Source organism: Tachypleus tridentatus, chromosome 13 (genome assembly GCF_004210375.1).
Source record: "Tachypleus tridentatus isolate NWPU-2018 chromosome 13, ASM421037v1, whole genome shotgun sequence".
In the NCBI taxonomy this organism is placed as follows: Eukaryota; Metazoa; Arthropoda; class Merostomata; order Xiphosura; family Limulidae; genus Tachypleus; species Tachypleus tridentatus.
Window position 1 is genome coordinate 172,620,404 of NC_134837.1, and position 25,540 is coordinate 172,645,943.

The following is a 25,540-nucleotide window of genomic DNA, read 5'->3' on the forward strand; positions in this document are numbered from 1 at the left end:
AACTTATGACATACAGGTTACAATACCATAACTGTGTGTTTTGCAATTCTTAAAAATCAATTGAAAATACAGTACTTAAGAAACACTGCATACAATGGTTATTCAGTACTTAAGAAACACTGCATACAACTTATGTAAGGGTGACACAAACAGTTATTTTAACACATACTCCACCTTAAATGATAAGTTGTTCACATTTCATACTAAGTATAATTACAAATTTCATTTACCTATTTATTCTCCAGTCAAATAAAACAATATAGTTACTTTTCTTGACAGACTGTATATTACACTTCTTTTAGCAGCTTATTTTTTTTTAATTTTGGCAGAAAGTGGATATCAAGAAAGGAAATTGTTGATCCACCTGAGGAAGATGAAAGCATCTTTTTATCTCAGAGATTACTTCCAGATTTTGCAACTTTTTCTAAGTTGCATCAAACACCTGAAGTTCCTGGTAATAATTTAATAATTTTTGCTATTAATGTAATTAGATGCATAGTGTCAATGTTTGTAACTAATAACTAGTTAATAATAGCTTCTAAATAAATATATAGATATTAAAAAAGTATAAATTACACAATGGCCCATAATTATTTCTATGATTGCACTTTCACACTGATGGAGTTTCTTTTACCAATCTAGAATAGAAACATATGTTAAAGGATTAAGCTGTCTTTTATCCCATCAGCCTAATCTTCTTGAGTAAATCTAGGGAAACTCTCTTAAGTAACTTTAAACAACATTAAAGAAAATGTAACTTATGTAACATAATTCCAAGTGGTACAGTTATATGACATATAAATGATATTTTAATACAATGTTACCTCGGCCCCTCGGTGTGGATTCCTGTACATAGATAGGGGACCTCCCAGAGAAGGTTCTGTTCTTTCAGTTTACCTCCTCTGGGATCTAAACATCCACCCACGTGTTTGCCGTGTGTGGCGACCCGTGAAGGGGAGGAGAGGATCCTGGTTGTTGAGGGGTCCAACTCTAACACTTTGGCCTTGAATTCCTGTAGACGGGCAGCCTTTGGGTGGCCCCCCTTATGCCAATCAGCTGGTCCACTTGGACTAGGGTCAACCAAGTACCAGTGTTGGAAGTTCTCAATGGGTGTTGTGGACATTGTGTCTGATGCTGGTGTTTGTGTATAGTGCTCACGAAACCCTGGCATTGCTGCAATGTCCTTGCATGACATTGTCGTGCATACCCTCGTAGAGCTCCATGGTGGGTGGGGTCAATGGGTACCAAAATTTTCCTTTTTTCTTATGGATCCTCCGACAAAAAATTTCAATAAAATAGTGAAAAAAACAGTCAATACGTAAACAACCACGTCTTGAAGACTCTGAGCAGCAGTATTCAACATTTGTAACACCTGTACCCCATTTTCTTATATTACATTCCCTTTCAGAAAATTCTTTAGGACAAGTGTCCCTATTTGTTATTCAGAAGGGACTAGAGGGACTTGCTGGCTCTCCAAAGTCAGTAAAAAAGCTTTGTTCTGGAGATATTGATTGAAACATCCACATCCCAACACAGTGAACTCCTCTTGAATTCAAAGGCAATTGGGGATGTACCTATTGAGATTACCCCTCAGGCTACCTTGAATTCATCACAAGGAGTTATTGTTGAGAGGGATTTGAAGAACGTCTTCGAGTCCAAGATTCTCACTGGTCTCTCCACTTAAGGAGTTTCTGCAGTGAGGCGCATCTCCACTCGCAAAGACGGAGTTACACTGCTGACAGATATTCTCGTTTTGAAATTTACATCACCATGTGCACCTGCCACCATCAAGGCAGGTTATCTAATTTGCAGGGTACGGCTGTACATTCCAAACTCTCTTCGATGTTTCCAATGTCAGAGGTTCAGCCACTCAAAGTTGTCCTGTCGTGGTTCCCTGACATGTGCTCGTTGTAGTGGCAAGGACCACAATGCCTATGAGTGTCACATGGACCCACATTGTGTCACCTGCAATGGTTCCCACCCTTCCTACTTTCATTCTTGCCCAAAATGGTTGGAGGAAAAAGAGGTGCAGCATTTGTAAACAACCCATAACATTAGTTATCCTGAGGCTCGGAAGTTGCTGTCCGCCACTCCATCTCGGACATATGCTGCTGCACTTCGTTCCACAACTACAGTGGGAGTACAGACAGATCTCTCTGTACCTCCAAGAGAATCGTTTTCAAAACAAACGAAAAGCCTTTTGACCTCCATGGTTAAAAAGGTTGATGAATCGATTTCTACACCCATCTCTGTTCCTCCTGTACAGTCCAACAAATCTCAAGATTCATATCCTTCAGTTTCAAATACAGGCATTTCTTCTGATACATCTTTTTCTCTAACCCCACGATGCAAAACAATCATTTGTTCACGTCCTCAGTCACTGGAATCCCCTTCCAACAACAAAGACCTACCCAATCGACCCAGGGCAGGATCCATGGAGGACGATAGACTTCCTCCGAATACGGACAGTAAGGAAAAAAGATGTGGTCGTGAACAGAAGGGTTTTCCAGCCACTTTGCCTACCTGTCATTAAAAATGGCCACCTTGATACAATGGAACTGTCGAGGTTTACGTTCTAATCTGGATGATATCAAAACACTGATTGCTTTCCACCATCCTGTATGTCTTTCCTTACAAGAAACATTTCTAAAACCTGCTGATACAGTCACTATTCATCAGTTTTCTCTGTACAGAAATGACAGGCTGTGTGATGGATGAGTACATGGAGGGGTGGCACTATTGGTTGATCAGCATGTGCCCACCCTGTCTTTGTCACTCAACACACCCTTGGAGGCCGTAGCCATTCGTGTTTCCTTGTGTCATACCATCACTGTTTGTTCTCTCTACCTGTCCCCTGGAGAAACATATGATAAATCAGTCCTTGATGCTCTCGTTGAACAGTTGCCATCTCCATTTCTAAACCTGGGGGACTTTAATGGACATCATCCCTTCTGGGGAAGTGCTGTTATTGATAGGAGGGGTCGCTCTGTAGAGCGTATGCTCTCTGATCACAATCTTTCTCTTTTCAATACTGATTCTTCCACTTATTTTCATGCACCTAGTCAGTCCTTTATCGCTATTGATCTCGGTTATTTTCCCATTTTTCATGGAGGGTTGACAATAATCCACTAGGCAGTGATCATTTCCTTATACTTTTGAGAGAGACTGGCTATGGTCAGTGTCACCTTGCCCACCTGCCCTGGTGGAAGCTGGATCAGGCAGACTGGTCCACTTTCACTGCTCTCGCAGAACTTGATCCTGCCATCATGAATCAGCCATCAATAGACGACTGTGTGGCAGTGGTAACTGACTGTGTTATACAAGCAGCTGCTCAGTGTATTCCTAAAACCTTGACACATTTTCCACGATATCCTCGTGTGTGGTGGAATCCTGCTTGCCATTTGGCACAGAAGGCTCAAAAACGGGCCTGGGATATTTTCCGTAGATATCCCGCACTTTCGAACTGCATCACTTTCCAACGGGCCCGTGCACATGCTAGGTGGGTAAGACATCAAAGCCAGAAGGAATCTTGGATTAAGTTCACAACTAGCATATCTTCTACCACCAGTTCCAAGGTCATATGGGACAAGATTTGATACGTCAGTGGGCACTACAATTCTGTCCCCCTCTCCATCTTACTCTCTGATAACCAAGAGGTAGCTGATGTCAGGAGCATCGCCGATACTCAAGGTGAAAGCTTTTGCTAGGTATCTAGCACTTCTGCTTGTTCCTCCACCTTCTTGGCCATCAAGACTCGGGCAGAGCGTTTACCTCTTTCCTTTTGTACTGACTGTCTTTTTTACTATAATTGTCCCTTTACACTGGTGGAACTGAAAATGGCCCTTCATTGGTCTGGCAGTACATCTGTTGGACCTGATGATGTACACTATGATGTTTTGTACTATCTCGCTTCTGCTTCTCTTAATATTCTTCGAATTGTTTTTAACCGGATCTGGCAGGAGAATGTTTTCCTGATGCCTGGCGCCAGGCTATTATCTTAACTTTCTCTAAACCCGGAAAGATCCCAAGATTCCTTCACACTACCTTCCAATTGCTTTGACGAGCTTTCTCTGTAAGACCTTAGAGAGGATGGTTAATGCTCATCTTGTTTGGTTTCTCGAATCAAACAACCTCCTCTCGCCCACCCAATGTGGGTTCCGACAACAGCATTCCACCATGGACCACCTATTTTGACTTGAAACATCAATTAGAGAAGCCTTTCTCAAATGCCAACATCTTGTTTCAATATTCTTTGACATTGAGAAGGCTTATGACACAACATGGAGGTATGGCATTTTGCGAGACCTCCATATATATAGGTTACGTGGCCATTTACCCATGTTTATAAACAATTTTTTAATGGACAGGAGATTCCATGTTTGTGTGGGTTTGACACTTTCCCGTTCTTTTCTACAGGAACTTGAGGTCTCTCAGGGCTGTGTTTTGAGTGTCACACTTTTCAGTATAAAGATAAATGCCATCACTGAACAACTCCCTCTCACTGTTGCAAACGGGCTCTATGTTGATGACTTTCACATCTTGTGTCAGTCGTCGAACATGAGATATATTGAGTGGCAACTACAAACTGCCCTCAATCATGTACTGAAGTGGACTATGGCGAACGGCTTTAATTTTTCTCTCTCTAAAACCGTTTGCATGCACTTTTGCTGCCAATGGGGTATCCACCCTGATCCAGAACTCTGTATCCGTAAAGTTTCACTGCCAGTGGTCCCTGAGACCAAGTTCTTGGGGCTTATCTTTGACCGTAAGCTGACCTTTATACCACACTTAAAGCAGCTATGGGTCAAATGCACAAGAGCCCTAAACATCCTCCATGTTCTCTCTACTGCCAGTTGGGGAGCGGATCGATGGTCTATGTTAAAGATATATCATGCTCTTATTCGTTTAAAACTCGACTATGGATCAATGGTCTATGGCTCTGCCAGACCCTTGGCCTCAGAGATGCTGGACCCCATTTGTCACCAAGGACTTCAACTCTGCACTGGGGCTTTTCGCACCTCCCCAGTTCAGAGATTATATAGGGAATCTCACGAACCTTCTCTGCACCTTTGCCATTTGCAACTGTCTTTACTGTATTCTTCGAAACTTCACTCCTTACCAAAGCATTCCACTTGGGGATGTGTTTTCCTTCCTCAGTGGGCCTTACTTTTTCCAAACAGACGATCTGCCATTGCACTTTTTGGCTTTCATATCCAGGTGCAGCTGGATAAATTGGGTCTCTTCTTGGATAACATTGCTGTATCCACTGGTCAGTACATCCCACCATAGCTTATTACAATTTTCAATTGTGACCTTTCTTTAAGTCATCTGAGAAAAGCAGATACTCCCAATTTGAAGTACTGTCTGTTATTTGCTGAACATCTTTTAAACCATCCTTCCATTCCTATTTATACAGATGGTTTGAAATCAGGGTCTGTGTGCTCTCTGCCATGGTTTGTTGTGGTTCGGTGGTTGCATGCAGAATCCCCCTCTACCACTGTGCCTATTCCGTACATGGACTATGGCTCTGTATTCAAGGCTCAGCTCCATGCCAGCTGGCAGTCCACTTGGAGTGAGCAACATGACAACAAGCTTTTTCAAATAAAACCCTATATTGAGCTTTGACCGTCTAGCTTCCGTAAGGTTCGGAAGGAGGAAGTTGTTCTAACTAGACTACGCTTTGGTCACAGTTTTTTAACTCATCATTTTCTTTTATCTGGAACTGATGCACCAATGTGTAGTTTGTGTAACACTCAAATCACTGTAAGCCACATTTTACTTTCCTGCCATCGTTACGACTCTCAATGACGGCACTATTTTAAACATGCTCTGTCCCAGGGTTTGTCTGTAACATTGGACAGTGTTATTTGTGATGGTGACACTGTCCACCTTGATAACGTTTTTAGTTTTTTTAATGGCAATTAATCTTTATAACCTCATTTAAGTGTTTGATATTTATTCATTACACCTCTTTAATTGTGGTTCCCTTTTCAGTCTCAATCTCTCTAGTTCAATTTGACATTGTAAAATGGCCAGAACATTAAATAACTTGACACCAGGACTGGAAAGGCCAACTTCAGGTGACTGACGCTGCTGTTTGAACTATCCATTTGAACTACCCGTTAGTCATCCTGGTGAGTTGCTATTACATTTCTGCTGCATGTTATTTAACACTTTTATTACTTTACCTTTTAGTACTGGCCATAATGACACATAACCCAGAACCAGGACTGGAAAGACCAACTTCAGGTGACTGACGGTGGTCGTTGTACTTACCTGTTTGTCTTCCTGGCGGGTTATGATCGTTACCATTTTGCTTGAGAAAGTCCTTTACAACTTCTCTTACTCTGCTTTCTCTCTTCACATTGCAGACTAGGTGTCAACATTGATTTTATACTTTTTCTGTTTTTCAATGATGTTTTGTTTTACCTTCATTCCCTTTTATGTATTTTACTACATTTAATTTATTTTTACCTTTTTACTGGACGTTTGACGCAGATAGCCTAGCTGCTTTGTGCCATAAAACACTAAATCAATCAATCAAGTGTTACCTCGGTTCTTAATAGACTCTCTTCTCGAACAATTCAATTTTCGAACGTATTGTTTGAGAAAAAAATGTCTTGGTTGTTGAACATAAACTCGGTTCCAAAACCAAGCTGTCATGGCCTGAACCCCCGAAATAACCCGACTGATGACCCGAATGACCCTTTGACCATTTTCAGCCCACACCAAGCTTGCCCAAAACATTTTACCCGCACCTGTCGCTCAGTCCACACTCCTGCTAAAATCTGCTATGAACGTTCTCGTTTTTTTTTTTTTTTGTTGTTTTTTTCTGAATATTCTGATTAAATAAGCCACCATGGGGTCAAAGAAGGATAATGAAAGCAGCAAACCAAAAAGAAATGTTGTTAGAGCCACAATAGAGGTGAAAAAAGATCTCATAGCGAAGTATGAGAGTGGTGTTCGCGTGTCTGACCTTGCTATACAGTTTGGTATGGCTAAGTCTACAGTCTGCTCCATACTGAAAAATAAAGAGGTCATCAAAGGAGCTGATGTTGCAAAAGGAGTGACAGTGCTTACGAAACAAAGATCACAAATAATGGAAAAGGTAGAAAAACTGTTGTTGATTCGGGTAAACGAAAAACAGTTAGCTGGTGATAGCATTTCTGAGACTATCATTTGTGAGAAAGCACCCCTGGAACATGGTGCTTCAAGTGGTGGAGTGCTGATACAAGTGATGCCTTTAAGGCTAGTGGGGGGTGGTTTGAAAAATTTAGGAAGAGAAGTGGCATACATAGTGTGGTGAGACATGGGGAGGGTGCCAGTTCTAACAAAGATGCTGCTGATAAATTTTCAGGGAATTTAAGGACTATGTAGAAGCTGAGGTTTTTATTCCCCAACAAGTGTTCAACTGTGATGAGACAGGCCTCTTTTGGAAGAGGACCTACATCACCAAGGAGGAGAAGTCACTGATAGGACACAAGCCAATGAAGGACAGGCTAACTCTATTGTTATATAGTAATGCAAGTGGGGACTTAAAACTTAAGCCTTTGCTTGTGTACCATTCTGAGAACCCAAGGGTTTTTAAGAAAAATAATGTCCTGAAAACTAAATGTCATGTGAAGGGCTAATAGTAGAGCATGGGTAACGAGGCAATTTTTTATGGAGTGGGTACATGAAGTGTTTGCCCAAGTGTAAAGAATTACCTCACAGAAAAACAGTTGCCACTGAAGGCCCTTCTTGTGATGGACAGTGCACCTACTCACCCACCAGGCTTGGAGGATGGATTGGTGGAGGAATACAGTTTCATTACGGTGAAGCTCTTGCCCCCTAACACAACTCCTCTCATTCAGCCCATGGACCAGCAGGTCATATCGAACTTTAAGAAACTCTACACCAAAGCACTGTTTCAAAGGTGCTTTGAAGTAACCTCTGACACAGAGTTAACCCTCAGAGAGTTCTGGAAAAATCACTTTAATATCCTCCATTCCTTGAGGATCATAGACAAAGCCTGGAGGGCCAGACTCATTAGCAGATAGAGGCTTTGAGGTCGAGCCTGTTGTCGAGGATATTGTCTCACTGGGCAAATGTATTGGCTTGAATGTGAGTGGTGATGATGTGGAGGAGTTGGTGGAAGGCCACAACACTGAGCTCACCACGGAAAAACTCCAAGACCTTCAGAAGGAGCAACAGAAGACAACTGAGGAAGTGTCTTCAGATGAGGAGGAGGGAAGGGAGGATGTTCCTAGTTCACTAATCAAGGAAATGTGTGGAAAATGGGGAGAGTTACAATGTTTTGTGGAAAAATTTCACCCTGACAAAGCTGTAGCAAACTGCAGCATAAACCTTTTCAATGACATTGCCATGTCTTACTTCAGAAACATTAAAATGGAGGCAGAAACAAACCTCATTAGACAAGTTTTTAGTGAGAAATAGGTCCAGTGAGTCTCAAGCAGGTTGTAGCGGTACAAAGAGACAGAAAAGAGAAAGAACCCCATAAGGAGAGTTACCTGATGTTTTTATGGAAGGTGACTCCCATTCCAAACAATAATAACCCTCCTACTCTCCATGTTCCTCACCACCTTTCACTTACACCATCAGCTCTCCTAAGCACAGGTAAAGTGCAGTTAAGTTTTCATTTATTGTGTTTATAGTTTTTGTGGTTGACTTTATGCATGTAAGTATTATCATATAGGTATAAATAAGCAATATTTTTACTTAAAATGCTTCATAATGCATAAAATTTAGAGGTCTGTAATGGATTAATTTAATTTACAGTATTTCTTATGGGAATAATTGATTCAGTTTTCAAACAAATTGGTTTTTGAACAGCCTTCTGGAACGGATTAAGTTCGAGAACCGAGGTATCACTGTATCTGTTTCTTGCTTATACCTAATATTTTGTATATCTTTAGAGAAATAAATAAGATAAGTTAATGTTAATATATTGCTACCAAGTAAACGTTTTTCTGGTGGTGTGTACCTATTTGGATGTAAACTTTAATTTCTGCTGACTTAAGATAGGCTTGTAATATGCATTGAAGAACTAACAAAATGTTATTTCTTTGAGAGTATAATTACCTCTCTTATTGATAGAAGTAGAAAAAAACTATGCTTTATTCTTATATATAAAACAATAATGTAGTTATGATCAACCGGAAATAATTAACATTAAAAGCTTAGGTGCAGAAATAAAGAATACATTATTTGCTTGAAGTATCACAAAGAATACTTTGAGACATGTCATTGGTATTTCTTTTGTTTCAAAAACCACTAAACTTTTCTCAACCTAATATTAGACATAAAAGACTGAAAAGAATTTAATTTAGTTTGTTGAGTCTGTATTTGAACTTATTCTTAAGCCTCTAAATTTTCTATATACACAGAACTTCTAAAAATGTTTATACATAATAAAGTAATAAACATAGATGTTATTCATATTTTAGTTATTATCACTTAAGAATTACTTGTTTGATTAGATAATCTTAATTTCGTTAGATAAAGTTGATGTACCTCTGAAATACTGAAAACATTTCCATTTTGAATTTGAAAACCATGCTGTCAACAAAACATGTGACTAAAGATTTCTGAATATCCTTTAAGCATTGCAGACCATGTGGCATTAATGTGTCCATAATTATTCACTCTCACTTTCTACATGAGTTATTGAATAAGCGTCAGGGGATTTTACGTAAGGTTAGCTTCCCTCAGTAATTTAGATGTTCTTGTTGGCAGTCATGCTGTTTACTTTGCTTCAATATTCCTTATGCCTTATTAGTTTCTGCCTCTTTCAGAATTTCTATAACTTAGCTGGATGCCATATTTAATTGGTCTGCAGCATGTAAGGAAAAATAGAAGTGTGTGTGTGTGTCAGCTCCAACAGTTCAGTCTATTTGTGCCATTGTATGTTGATATTTCTAATGGGTATAATGACAATGTGGATGTTTGGTTTGGTGATGGTCAATATTTTGTTAATCTTTAAGGTCTACAGAGCTAGATATTTCTGCTGCAGTGTTAGTCCTTGTCTTGACAACACTTCTGTTCATCTAATTTTTTCTCCATGGTATGTTATATATTTTCCATATTGAACTAATTTCCATTATACTTGAGAGTGTTTGTATCATATGCAATGATTTTGCTTTTTTATTCCACCATCTTTCTTGTGATGTTAGGGGGTTACAGATATATTTTAAAAAGTATCCACATATTTTTATACTTCATATTATTTTTCTACTCTTTTGTTTTAAAGTTTCTGATACTACATCCTGTTTTACTTTGGTGCATCCTCAGTTTTCTATTCTACATGCTATGACTTATCTTATTTTATTGGTACCATTATCAGTTATGCTTGTTCTCCTTATTTCTTTAATCAGAGTCACATATTCACTGTGACATTTTTCTTATATATGGGTCTCTTTGCTGTGGTTTTTGTTACCACATAATTGTTATATTTCCTTGATATTTTTGCCCACTAAACTGCATGAAAGATGATTATCTTTTAATCAGCTGATCACCTAATATGTGTTCCTTGGAGGAAAAATGGTAAGTCTTTGGATTTGCAATAATAAAATCTGGGGTTTGATTCCCGTTGATGGACACAGCAAATATCCTGATGTGTCTTTGCTATAATAAAACACTCACACATTATGTATATGTCTATACTTAAAAATGTGTTTTTGGGTTTCAGAGATTTTACTTTTATCTTTTTGTGGTGCCACAGATGAATGACAGAAGACTGAAGAATTAATTGTCTTAGATCTTCTCATCTTATTTGTTACCTCTGTATTCCTCTGTATTTCCTTTAGGTGGAATCTATGAGCATGTCATGATTGTTACTTTTTCAAAATTTTTGTTTGACAAATAGTAATTTCAAAGGTGCTTGTTTACATTCTGATTCTCCATTTCCATTTTTTACATGTTGGAAACATTTATCAGTTCATGTTTTTCCCTTTTTTGATTTGGCATGATTTTTGTATGTGTAGACAAACCATTATCTGATCTTCTACATCTACTCATCAGTTCTCATCATTATAAGGATGATTAGAGAATTCTTACTCATTAGTTACCTTGCACTGAACTGACTTCCTTGTTAGATTATTATATGAAATGGATTGTTCACGAGTCTAATTGTCAACTTGTGCTTGCTCTATATGTAGTTCCTATGAAGTTTTGTGTTAATCCTCTCAGAAGCTCTCTTTTTTCATTTTCTTTGGTGCATATACTTCATCTTTCAAATATATTGTGTCTGATTTGAGTATAATCACTTCTTCTTATATGGCAATTCCCACTGATCATACTTATTACAAATACCATTAATGGGATCTTGCCTCTTTGTGTAGCCTATTCTTGGAAGTTTTTTTCATTTGGAATTTCTCTTGAAATTTGTGAGTTTCCAACTGTATGTTATTATTTTCTTCTATTTCCTCTTAACCTGATTGTTTTCACTGATACTTTTTTTCCAGGTCGAGGATGATGTACTGGAAAACCATTATTTTTTGGGGATTTTAATCTTCTCAGATATTCCATTTTCACATCATTCTATTAGAGATTTGGGCTGTTCCACATGAATGTCAGGAGCTCCTGCCTTTGTTGCACAAGTGCTGTGTTTTAGTTCTCACAGACACTGCAGCTGTGGTGACATATATCAACAGGTGGGATGAGACTCAGTCAAAGAGTTTGCTGTAGTTTCTCTATTGTTTTGAAATATAATGTTTTTTTTTAATATGCCAACCATTTCTTCATTTTCTTTTCAGGTATTAGACATGATAAGTTGGTCCCATTATCTAGTTCATGTTGTCTCATACTGGTTTGCTCCACCATAGTTTCCACTCTGCTAATGTATCTCAGAGAAGTCTTATTCCATTGATTTTTTGGTCCATTTTTCATAATGATGTTTGCCATCTATAACTTCATGAATAGCTGTTATATGATCCTTTGTTATTGAATCTCCTTTCCTTTTTTGGGTAACTCAAACATTACCACTTTCTTGCAGATGCTCCTCATTGACAGTATACCTACATTATTACTCATCTTTCTGAGTTGATACCTGTGGAATTTGGTTTTTATCTTTCTCCAATCCATTAGAAAACCTGTCTCATTTTCTGTGTGCACTTCTTTCATGAATAGGACTTCTCTGCTTTTATTACAGGTTACCAAACTGCATTTTCATCTACTTTTATTAGTCAAAGAATTTTATTAAGTCCTTTCCCATGTAACTATACATTTTTTTTAGTGGAACACAAGTTGAGTTTGAAGTTGCCTGTTTTCTTCTTTTGGACTCAGTTCACTCTCTCATTTTTCCCTGAAGATATATTTTATTTTGTTGTTTGTATAATGATGAAACATTTGGATTTTTTGGCTAGTAATTTTTTCTCCCATTATCTTCTTTTTAAGATTGCAATGTACTTATATCCTTATAGAGTCTTGATACTAAAGATTTGGGCTGTGAGAGCTGTCATCAATGTTTTTCTTCCTGTTGTACTACCTATTTTAATTGATCCTGGTTCTCTTTTTTCCAGATGTTTTCTGTATCTAGTAAAGGTTGTTTGTCACTCTGAAATGTGGCCTTATATAATATGTATCTGGGTTGGTCCCCTGAGAATCTTTCACTGCACGAACAGGACATATTATTCTTTCTTTATTGTTATGCTACCACATTGCATCATAGAATCAGTATACCATTACTGCTCACAAAGCTAACCTTTTTGCCTAAATCAAAGGGTATTCTGTATGAAGTGGTAACTTGTTTGAAAAATACATTTTTGAATGTCCATTAGGTTCAGTATATTTATGACGATAGTCTATTTCACTCATTTACCCTCAAATTCACCTCTTCCAGTTATTCAGGTTCTAGATTTTAATCAGACTCTGCTTGGGCACATATTTCTTGGAGTCTTGATTATTATCCATCTTCTTGAATTTTTTTTATTTTCAGTTTCGTTTTAATGTTCATCTGTTCCCAACTCCTCTACAGTGTTGATATTATGGCTTACAGTATTGCAGCATTAAGTCTATCCAATTTGAATTTTACATTTTCATAATTAAAATGAATTTAAAAAACAAGTACTTACATCTGAAGTACCCTCCTTCCTGCTACCTCAAAAATGCAACTTCCATCAGTGTCTAAATTATGGTGGGAAAGCAGTGCTTTGCAGATGCTTACAAAATAAGTCACAGGGAAAGTGGAATTACATGTAAGTGATGCATTCTATGTATACAGACTTCAAGCTCAATAAGGAAAGGTTTTCAGTATTTCAGAGCTAAGTACATATTTGACATTCATTTTAATTAAAAAACAAATGTTTACAGGAATGTTTACAATATAACCATTTCAGCTAGCCAATTCAACACACAAGTTCAAGTAAGTGAAAGGCTTCATTGTAGTGCAGCATCAAAACTGCTTCAACCTTCTGATCTTTTAGAGGATCTTCCAAATTCTGAAAGTCTTTTTTATGAAGAAGAATCACATTCGTTATCACAGCCAGCAAATTTGTCAAGCAATATGAAGTAACTAATATTCTTTAATTTTTCCCTATTTTTTACAAAGCCCAAAACTATAATTCTATAATATGCTAAAAAAAAGTATGAAATTGTTTGTAATTGTTACTTAATTTCTCTAATTTTAGAATAATACATTTTTGTTTGGAGAGTTAATTATGAGCATGTGCATATCAGCAGTGTGCAATTTTGTATTTGAGAAATGTTTAGTATATTTGTGTAGCTTAAGTAAATTGTAATTAACTTTCTTGACATGATTTCATAACTATAGATTTATTTGTAGAGTAAAAAGTCTCGTGTGGATTATCAGTGCTTTTTTATATTTTACTATTTTTATAATTTTCTTTATTACTAATTTAAGGTTTATGAGAGTTTTGTTTGTGTACAGTAAGTTTTAGTTATTATTTTACTGCTAATGTTAAGTTTATTTGTGACTAAACAAATGAATTTCTAAGAGTAATTTCATTTTATATGACTCAGTATACTTAGTAATGAGTGAAAAACGTTAACATTACTCATGGCTTCTTGGGAAGTTGGACTAAGTGCATCTTAATTCATTACTGTTTTGCATACATACTGGCCAAGTATGTTAATATAACACAATTTATACAGTAATAAATACTGAAAAATCTTAAAAGTTGTCATGCAAATCCATATCCTATTTTTCTTTTCTAGGTCACAAACATTAATTATTTTAGGTTCATTACTAAGAACTATTTCAATAGTGCTTTTCTGTGCTACTTAATTGATTTCTTTATTTCTTTTTAATTTTAAAATTGTTTAAATATCAGTCATTTTGTCTATCTCTGTTTGAATTATGTGTATTTTGTTTTTCTTTCTCCAGTTGTTCTTTTTACTGAATCCAGGTTCCACTTTGTATGAGCCTCTACCAGTTGAATCTCTTTTTTTAACTTTGAGAAATCTCCCTTTTTTTCTTTTCTCGTAATCTATTTATTTTTGTCTTTTTTCTTACTAAAATTCTTTACTATATATCAATGTTTCACCTTCACTGGAATGCCTGGTTCATCTTTCCAGTTCAGTCTTGGGTCCCCACCTAGTATCTTATTCACCACACTTGGGGAGTTTTCTCAGTTTGTATTCAGAGTAGGTTCATACTTCTTCTTTAAGTCTTTGAGATGTGGAGCTTTCGATACCATGGCTTTTGTCTCTCTGTATTTTACCCTGCAAGGAAATTTGTCTCTTTATGGGGACTCTCTTTCCTCTTGAGTCCTTTGTTTCTTTTAGTTGCACTTCTGTGAATTTTGGCTGATCAGTGTACTATGTCTAGAGATCCACTTACACTCAGTTATCAAATGTTAGTATATCATGTCTTGAGAATTTAGGCCCTGCTGGCAATAAACTATTTCACCTAGATTGGATCTTTCCTGCTGTGGTTTGTAGTTCATCTGATGTTTTTAGTGCATCTGCTCTCACTTTGACATTCTTTCTATCATGGCTCCTCTGAATACCCTCAACACCTAGTTTTCACTATTTTGATCCAAGGGTCCAGACTCTACATCTCTTCCAGTGAACATTCTGAGTCTTGAGTAGTTCAGTCTTGTTTGATATGCCAGTTTTTCTTTTCAACATTCTCCCATTTCTGTTATTCCTGGTTGCAGGAAATTTTCTCTTACTTCCACTTTGATTGGTTGTATTATACGGATCATCTGGCTAGTTTATTCTTCTAGAGATGAGGACACTTTTTGTCTTTTTTCAACCCCTCTTTCATCAAGTTCATTATCTCATAGTTTCTCTTGCTTCTAGCTATCACCATCCCCTGGATGAGATGTTTGCAGGTGGCTCCTTTGTGTCATATTACTTACATCACATGGCTATTTCATCTACCCTTGTATTTCATCTTCTTTCATATGCCATTCTCTGCTTATTGCAAATACTCTCAGAATGGGAGTTGTTAAATTTTCAATTTGTAACAGGTTTCACAACCACTTAATTTGATCTATATATTTTGTTTTATGTGGATAACAGATAATGCTACCTCACAGAAAATACTCTTTTTATCTCTCTCTCTTTGAATCCACATGAAGTGGAAAATAACATAAGCTATTAAGTCTTCTGCCCTTGCTTTGTATCCACTGTTGAGATGGTGTTTACAACAAAAATGTATCATGCCATACTTCAGAAAATCAAGAGGAAAAAAGATGGCACCAGATGTAGGCCTGCTGTCACATATGGCTAATACCTGCTGTCTCTGTGCACTGTTTATCAGTGATGGACCATATGCAAAGGTAGAAGATTCACATTTGGTTCATGCACCATTCCAGTTCTTTGAATGGATTAATGGGAAAACCCATGCTTCTGTAGTCCTAAGACCCTGGGGAGGTTAATATGAAGAGATCCTCATTGTGTTGGCATAATTTTACTGGTATGAGATTGAGTAGCTGCACCCTTTAATGGGAAAAGTATAACAAGTGAGTTTACTTACGTGTTTAGTACAATCCTCTCCCCTACATTGAAAACCAGACCACTTCTGATGGTTAGGCCAGCTGAATGGGTCATTTTTTTTTTCTGGGTGCAAGAATGAAATGATTCCTCCCTTGCACCTGCTCATTCTAATATGTATTTCTCCAGTACTGTACAGCCTGATTTTTTACTCTAGCCTCATTACACATACAAACCTTGCTGACCATTTGAGATATAAGGACCAATTGAAACAATCTTCAGTACTGCTCATCCCATGTGACACTTTTGCACCACAGAGGCTTTTTTCATAGCACCTTTTACTCTGTAGCCTTTACTGCACAAATAGTAATCTCTGCATGAGAAAGATGCAGTTTCTCAGTGAATGATGCTTCACTAGGCCTCCTTATGTGGAATAACACACCTTTCTTTTCAACTTCCAGTGTGTGTTTCTTTGGCCTCATCAAAGATGAGCTGTTGTTGTAATGCTAGTGCTCTTGGGGCTTGCTACATATGGCAGATGTGCCATTTTCTTATTCGTGGAGGGTTATAGTCTGATGATTACTGGTGAGGAATATGTTAACTTTACTACAAAACATACATGTGGCTTGTTAAATAAAAAAAGTAAAGATAATTTATAAAAATATATTTTGTTTTAGAGGTAGGTAATGTAGAAATAATATGAAATTTTGAAGTAGCAGTAGTTAAGATAGAGACAGTATTCAGTGCAGCTGTTATTATTGGTAATTTGTTTATGAGCATGTCAGTAATGCCATTTTTAAAGCTTTTTCTAACTGATGTCCATCATCTATCCCAGTAAATAATCAAATCACAGAAAATCCTATTTTCTTTAACTTACAGCCAAACTATTTCAGTTCTCGAGCCTTTGCTGTGGACAAATGACAAAACTAGTGATGAAAGTAAAAGTGTATTACAATCTATGCCCATTACTAGCTCTGCTAATAGGAAAATACAAACATTTAGTTTTGTGCCAGATGCTACAACTACAGAGAAAAGAGTATCCTTTGTTACTCCATGTGTATTCAAATTTCCAGGTAGTTAATTTCCTTTGTTTAACTAAAACAAATTATTATGAGTTTGGGATAGGTATATTCATGAAGGAATTTTTATAGTCTTAATTTTCAGGCAGCAATTATTAAGTATCTTTAATTCATAAATTTATTAAAATTATATAAATGTGATTTTCTCAGGTGGATTGAACCCAAAAGATAATTAAGTTACTAAAAGTGGAAGAAACTGGAAGCCCAAAGATTTAAATTGCAAGTAACAGTGGCTGAAATAAAAACAGTTTATTCACAACAATCCACTGATATAAGAAAATGCTTCTAGATAAAGACTTTTAACACCAACAAGAACTCCTTTATCTTATGTATATATAAAATATATAATCTGTTTTATTACTGGTCAATGGATAAGGTAAAACGTAAGAAGCAACTTTACAATACCAGCATTCAGGATACACTGTGCTTAGCATTCTAAGCAGTATTGCAGTTGAAAGGTCCATTGTGACTACACCATCCACATCATTAGGGATGCTCAGTTAGAATAGAATGAGGACCAGAGTTTCCAGTATTTTTACATATTTAGATATAACCAAGATGTCAGAAAACTCATTAAAATCAGTATAATGAATTATTCTGTAAGCCATTCAGGTAAGAAAATAATTTTTGAGCTAAGTATACAAATGTGTATAACAGTCTCTTAGAGTAAAACTAATGCAATTCATACTGTTCATGTATAACTTGCATTTAAAATTTGCCTTATAAAATTGTTTTAAATATCAATGTATTCAGATATCTCATTTTTATATTTCACAATTCATGCAAATAATAGTTACTTCAATATTTCATGGTTTACACTTATCCTTAATTACAGCATTAGAATTCATGGCACTTTCATTCCTCTTATTTATTTTAATTTTTAAAATGTTCTAATATATTTCTGCCAAATGCATTTTTATACTGTAGTACTCAAAATTTTGAATATGAGATTTTTTTGACAAATGAATTTGATAATTTTATATGAAAGTAAAATAATGTGTACTGTAAATAATGAAGTGAATTAGAGATTAATTCTTGGTAAAAGTAGCAACTTTGTATTTCATGCAATTTGAAATGGATGCGAAATTTAGGGTTTTTGTGTGTGGGTTTGATATTATATCTTTTTTATTAATGATTTTTTTGTCATCTAAGGTTAAGATATTTATATGGAGCTCTTAAATGTTTATAAATATAGCACAAGAAGTTGTAAAATAAATGTTATATACTGTCTCTAATATATCATAAAAATTAATATATACACAGTTTCTCGTATAAGTGTTATTGTTTGAGAGCATGTGAGCTTCAAGTGAACTGCAGATCATGACTGTCATGTGTCACATGAGAAAACATGCTTCTTTATTTTTTTATTTCTATATAATAAGGTTTGGGAAAGCACAAGGTAAACAATTAACACCAAGTTCTCTTAGAAATATGGTTATATATCATCATATACCAAATTTATTTATACATGCTGTTTTTAATAGGATTTATTCTCATTGCTTAGTATTTTACACAAAATCTTATGGGACACACCTACGCTGTAGCAAATACAAAATTCTCTTTAAACTACCCAGAACACATTGACAACTACATAGTTTTACAGGTAATACATTTATGAGTAAACTCTGAATTCAAGAACATCTCACCTCTTCACACAGGCAAGCTCGATTCCTCATGCCTCTACCTATGAGATTTGCATGCTACTAGGCTTGAGCTAATTCACATCTAAAAATTACATGTTTAACATGAACTGCATTAGTGCATGATGACATCTTAGTATGATGATAGCCTTCTGCCACTAGGAGAGCAACACAACTTCCTTGCATACTAACTTCTTTTAAGCACTTGCCCTTGAGATATTTTCATGCTTTTCCTTGGCATTGTCTAGAATGTATGTGTTTATAAAATTATGAATTGGTTCTGTGTAACTGGCAGTAGTTTATATAAATTCTGTTTAACTCTTACTGGTTCCTTTTATAACAAAATAATAATTCTTTTCCTGCTTACCCATTAAGAATTCTCAAACAATGGTACTTCTGCTTCATCCCATGAAACAAATGACAGTGACAAATGCTCCTAAGATAGAACCTGTGTCTACTGTGGAAACTGGGAGACTCATTATCTGGGTGGGGCGACATGAAAGCCATTGTTCAACAGGTATTGTGTTCCCTTATGCAGACTGGCCTCCTCCTCCTCTCATCCATTCAGCCAGTGTTTGTTCTCCCTAATTTGGAGTTGATCATGATAATGGTGATTTTGACAGGCTATCTTTTCTGGCAGAAAATTCTCATATTTTCATTCTTTCTCCTACCATTTTATTTTTTGACTCCTTTTGTGTTTTGCTACACTATGGAGGTTTTTTTTCTCTCTGGCAGTTTTGTTCTCCCAGACTGTTGATGACCAAGGTAAGTTTTTCTGACATCTGTTTACACATTCGTCTTCTCCATCTTTCAGATGTGTTTTTTTTCTCATCTTTCATCTATTGGAATCAGGTCTTTCAGTCCTGTGTTATTTCTTCTGAAATTTCACTTTGTCAATTGCTGTCTGGGCTTCCCTTTCCTGTGTTTCTATTTCCACAATTTCTTGCTCCATCCAAGTTTATTTTTTTGTCAGGGATGTTGTCCCTTCATCTTCAAATATGGGATTTATCCAGTCCATTGCCTGCAGGGCTGAACTCTCTGATCATGTAGCCTTTTTCTTACCCCATTTCTTTCATCCTTCAACTATATTCATCTACCAGCAGGATCAGTGGGTTTTCTGTGTTGTTTTATTAACTTATCCATTCTGCTAGGCCATATTCTTGTGGCCCATTTTTTAGTCTTTTTTTACGTTGCTTTTTTAACCTTGAAATATTATTTTCCACAACTGTGGGTTTTTTACACAGCTTTATCAACTTCACTTTGCCTTTCCCATTACTGTCAGCTTTTTTCATCTCCTACTCTCTTCACTTTGATCCAATATATCCTTCTTCACTAACCAACCCCACCCTACTGACATACTTGACTGGGACTTTGTTGTAGTTTTACAAGCTCTCTCATTGTTTGTCTCCCATTACCTTCATCATCTGGTTGTTTTGTTTCTTGAGAGATTTTGACTTCCTCCAGTTATTATTCTTCAATGAACCTACATACTGTTTTGAGAAGGATACGTTCATCATCTTTTTCAGCACACTTTTATAGGATCCTGCCAGTTGTTTGGTGTTGCCTTCCAGGGTGTACATAATTCCTAAAATTTGCATTTGACCCATGATAGCAGAAAGCACTTATTATATCTGCTCTAGCTATACCAGTGCTTACTTTTCAAATACTGTTTTGCAAGACCACTAGAAGTATACTCATGGTATTGAAATTACTCAGTTGCCTGATACAAAGTGTTCCATTTTGTGGACTATCATGGAAAAAGTTAGAACCAGGAAAGTGACTGCCCACTTTTATTTTGCTTGTGCTTGCTAGTTATTAAAAATACAGTTCACTATCACCCATTACACTGTCTCCAAATAAGGATCTTTTTGATAAGGGTCTATGTGAATCTGGAAACTTCTATGGGTCTCCCTCATGTGAATTCTCTTCCCTTCTTCAAGTGGACTATTGGAGATCCTTGCAACTTACCAGTTCCTAGCTGCTTGTGTAGTAAACATTTTACAGTTCTTCACTCATTCCACACAACACTGGTTGGGTGTAGGGTGTGATGACAGTATTTGTGCTGTGTGTGTCACTCTTCAAACAACTAGTATGTTCTCTTACTGCAGCAAGAGAGTGTCCAGTGAGCCAATGTGAGACACACACTGTAGGGTCTAATTGCACCATAATCACACCACACATTTTGGCTAATTTGAGTGCAGTTGTTCAATTGGTAATGATCAAATCTGGCTTTAATGTTTAATCAAGTCATTCTATCATTTTAGTGTGGGATTTTAGTTATACTGTATGAAGAGATGATGTATCATCTCAAAAGTTAACATTTTTTAATATGAAAATGCATTTCCAATAAATATTTACCTCCAAACAAAACTTCCCATCTGTTGTTCCCACTTTCTTGTTGCTTCAGCTAAAATTTTTTTTTTTCAATCATTGGTCTCAAGGAAAGTTACTCTGAAGGTGATTGTGTTGCCCCCCTTTGATGGTGGGCTATTAGCAGTAGCACAGTTCATGTGAAAAGTGATTTTTTAAGTCAGAGTTGGCTCAAGCCTAGTGGCATGCATGTCTTCTAGGCAGACTCATGAGAGATTAAATTGAGTATCTATTGGAAATACATTTTCAGGTAAGGAAAATAGCTACGGTAATAATTAATAATTTCAAGAATATATAAAACTAATATTGAACAGTTTTTGCAGTTCTACTAGTATAATATATGTTTTAGGAAATATATTGATTTGTACAATTAATGAAACTAAGATCAATAGATTTATATTAGATTAAATTGTAACTTACTGTATGTGACTAACATGTAGATAATGTCAGTGACAGGATGTTGCTTTTACTTTATAAATTTTGCTTTGTTTCAGTATCTAGGAAGTTTGGTTCTGAGAAAAGTGTAGTGAATCTTCGACCCGTTTCAGAAGTCCGTATCCTTGGAAATATAATATAAAAGTGCATTTTTAGACAATAGGCAATAATAATTTGTTATCATTAAATGGAAAATCTTTGTAATAAGGTAAATTTTGAAAAAAAGCTTTTAAAAATTGTTTTATTTATTTAAATTCACATTGTAATATTGAAATCATTTCAACAAATTTCACATTTAAAAATAGGACATATAAGTTAGATAATTGTATATAAATTGATGTGAAAAGCACACTATAAAATATAGGAAGTCTTATGAGAATTTATATTTGCATCCACTAGTATTACCACTCACCATTAAAAACTAAAAAGATGGTGCATCAACATTATCAATTCCCTTAACAATCTTAAACACCTCAAACTGATTCCCTCTACCTTTTCTTTTTTCAAGAGAAAACAAGTTCAAAGAGTTTAACCTATTCTTGCATGAAAACCAGTCATAAAACCAATTCAATGCCCTTTTTAAGATAAGGAGTCTGAGACTGAATCCAGTACTCCAAGTGTGGCCTAACTAATGGTATATACGATGAAAATACAACCTCTTTAGACTTGTATTCAATCCTTCTATAACATAAATACAGCTTAAAATTTTTTTCCCTGACACTAGCAACAACACATTGTTTGATAGTTGAAGAGACTGACGGACCAAAACATCCTCCATAGCACTGTGATGGTTATTCCCAACAAAATAATACTTGTAATTTGAATTATGATATCCCACAAGTATTGTCTTGCTTTTATTATAACCAAAAGTCAAGTGGCCTGTTTGTCTCGACCTGAGCCTTCCATGCCTTCTATTCCTGTCTCTCATCCTTTACCATTTCCTTCCAATTTGAGTACTTCCTCTCATCAAGGTAATTGCTGATGTATCATCCATTGTCTTCAGTACTGGTGACTACCTGTTTAGTTTGAGGTCACTGGAAGCTCAGTTATTGGATTTGCTTACTCACTGGCTACTCTGTCAAGGATCAGCTGGTGACAAAAGTTCTTTTAAAGGGACTCATTCTCACTTTTATTTCCCCATCTCTCATTTTTCCCATCTATTTCCTTTCCTCCTCCTCCCGATTCAGTTGCTTGCTAGCAACCATCAGAGGTTGTTCAGGATTTGCTTTTGCTGCAGGTTATCAAACCAGTTCACCAGCCCTTAGAAGGTTGGGGTTTTACTCTAATTTTTTTGTGGTTCTCAAGAAATTTGGGCATTGGTGACTGGACATCAACTTGTCATGCCTCAACTGCTTCATTGCATTCCTGAAGTTCACTATGGAGTCCTTTTCCCCAGGATTGTAGATAACAAAATGGATGTTTCCAATGCTTATCTATACATCCCAATTGCCCTTCAGTCTTGATGTTATCTTCTGTTTATTCCTCTCAGGGTAGTTGACCAATTTTGAGCTCTCCCCTTTGGACTTGTCTCAGCTTCATGTTTTGTCACTTAGTTTGACCATTTGCTTATCATATTCATAATTTGTGTTTATGGTTTCATCATTACCTCTATGACTGGCTACTTCTAGGTCATTCTTAGAATATCAGTGATATTTACTATTTACTTTCTGTGGCAGTCTGATGTGCTGGTTGATGAAATTGGAGAAGTCATCCTTGACCCACCAATATTTGATACATTTTGGAATTTTCTTTGTCACCAGTATTAGTTAAGCTCTCCCTTCTCCTTTATGCCTCAGTTCTTTGAAACTTTTAGTTTGCTATGCCCTTTCAGCTTGGTCACTTACTGCTCAAGAAGTTCTGTCACTTTTAGAGATGTGGCTTTCCATCTCCAGATTATTCCCCTTTGGTTGTACCCATGTGAGATTTCTGCAGTAGACACTCCATGAATGATGGAACCTTGCATTGGATTCTTTTTCTGCCTTTCAGCCACCATTTCCCTTCCTTCTTCCCTGAGAGTTGATTTACTGTGTTGTCTCCACAAAGCCGATAGGCAGGTGGGTGTGCCACTTTTTCTATCACTCTAGCTGTCCATCTTTCCACTGAGTGGTGGACAATGAAGGCTTTCTCTTGAATAGTTTCCACTAAACAGTTGGATATAACATTAAGTTGTGAATAGGACAGTGTTGTTCAGCTGGTGTAGATCAAAAAGCCTCCACTGGTGTTAATCTGTCTTGTTATTGGATGACGTAGCCTCATGATACTATTTACATTGTCACAGGAATTCTTCCATCATCTTTAGATAGATGTGGTCTCCTAACACATTCCATACCACCTGGGGTTGAACTGTTGCACATGCAGTTTACCCCTTTTGATTAGAAGCCCTCATTCTACCTTTATGTGGACATCAGTTCCCAGCATTGAGGGGTTAGATTCTAGTGAACCAATCAGTATAAGTTTTCACATGAATTAAAACCATTTTCTCAATGTCATATGGCTAGTCCTCCTTTCTGTAGAGAGTTGATCCTTATTTTGTACTCAGGAATTTGTGTGGACCTTAATCTCTCATTCTTGGATTGAATGTGAAGATTGTATGATCATCATTCTATCCTTGTGTGAATGTCAGTACCCTGTGGAGAAGGTTTTGGATGTAGTTGACTTACTGAGTACAGTTCAACAAGTCCTAGCCACTCTAAACCTCACGATTTTTGCCCTTGTGTTATACAAATTTATACACAGTTAAAGAGTATACCTGCCTGAGAATTGGTATGGCTGCCATACTCAGATCTCCATATCTCTTTCTCTCATGGTCTGGAGTATCCTTTTGGAAGTACTTCTGTTGTTCCCTCACATTGAATCTTCTTTCTTCTCAAAGTGGGATTCTAGTTAAGTGGAGGTAAGTACCATTTTGAAAATTATAATTTTCCTATACTGAAAATACACTATATGGCTAAAAGCATGTGGACACTTTTTCTAATTAGTGGGTTTGGCTGCACCCATTGCTAATAGCTGCATAAAATCAAGCATACAGCCATGTAATCTCTGTAGACAAACATTGACAGTAGAATGGGTCATACTGAAGAGCTCGGCAACTTTCAACGTGGCACTGTCATAGGATGCTACATTTCCAGCAAGACAGTTTGTCAAATTTCTGCCTTGCTAGAGCTGCCACAGTGAGCTGTAAGTGCTGTTATTGTGAAGTGGAAATGCCTAGGAGCAACAACAGCTCAGGCATGAAGCAATAGGCCACACAAGCTCACAGAACGGGACTGCTAAGTACTGAAGCATGTATAAATCATCTGTCCACAGTTGCAACACTCACTACTGAGTTCCAAACTGCCTCTGGAAGCAATGTCAGCACAAAAACTGTCCTTTGGGAGCTTCATGAAATGGGTTTCCATGGCTGAGCAGCCACACACAAGCCTAAGATCACCATGCGCAATGTCAAGTGTCAGCTGAAGTGGTGTAAAGCACACTGCCATTGGACTCTGGAACAATGGAAACATGTTCTCTGAAGTGATGAATGACACTTCACTATCTGGCAGTGTGATTGATGAATTTGGGTTTGGCAGATGTTAGGAGAATGCTACCTGCCTGAATGCATAGTGCCAACTGTAAAGTTTTGTGGAGGAGGAATAATGGCCTGGGGCTGTTTTTTATGATTTGGGCTAGGCTCTTTTGTTCCAGGGAAGGGAAATCTTAATGCTTCAGCATACAATGATATTCTAAAGAATTGTGTGCTTCCAACTTTGTTGCAACAGTTTGGGGAAGGCCCTATTTTGTTTCAGCATGACATTGTTCCCGTGCACAAAGCGAGGTCCATAAATACATGGTTTGCAGAGGTTGGTGTGGAAGAACTTGACTGGCCTGCACAGAGCCCTGACCTCAACCACATTGAACACCTTTGAGATGAATTATAATGCCGACTGTGAGCCAGGTATTCTTACATGACATCAGTGCTCAATCTCATTAATGCTCTTGTGGAGGCATAGGAGTGAATCCCTGCAGCTATATTCCAAAATCTAGTGAAAAGCCTTCTCAGAAGAATGGAGGCTGTTATAGCAGCAAATGGGGGACAAACTCCCTACTAATGCCCATAGTTTTGGAATGAGATGTTCAACA

At 36.8% G+C, this 25,540-nt stretch overlaps 1 protein-coding gene across 5 annotated transcripts in view; it reads left to right on the forward strand.

Moving 5' to 3' along the window:
• The window catches only part of LOC143237785 (putative ATP-dependent DNA helicase HFM1), a 137,483-nt gene that overhangs the window by 6,679 nt on the left and 105,264 nt on the right, over positions 1–25,540 (forward strand). For 4 of the 5 annotated variants that reach the window (XM_076477365.1, XM_076477364.1, XM_076477366.1 and 1 more), the window contains exons 4-5: positions 330–454; positions 21,481–21,540. In XM_076477365.1, the coding sequence (XP_076333480.1) occupies positions 330–454; positions 21,481–21,540 (185 nt within the window). Of the gene's footprint in view, positions 1–329; positions 455–16,776; positions 16,971–21,480; positions 21,541–25,540 lie in introns of those variants that run through there. The other variant, XM_076477367.1, reaches the window with a different exon arrangement.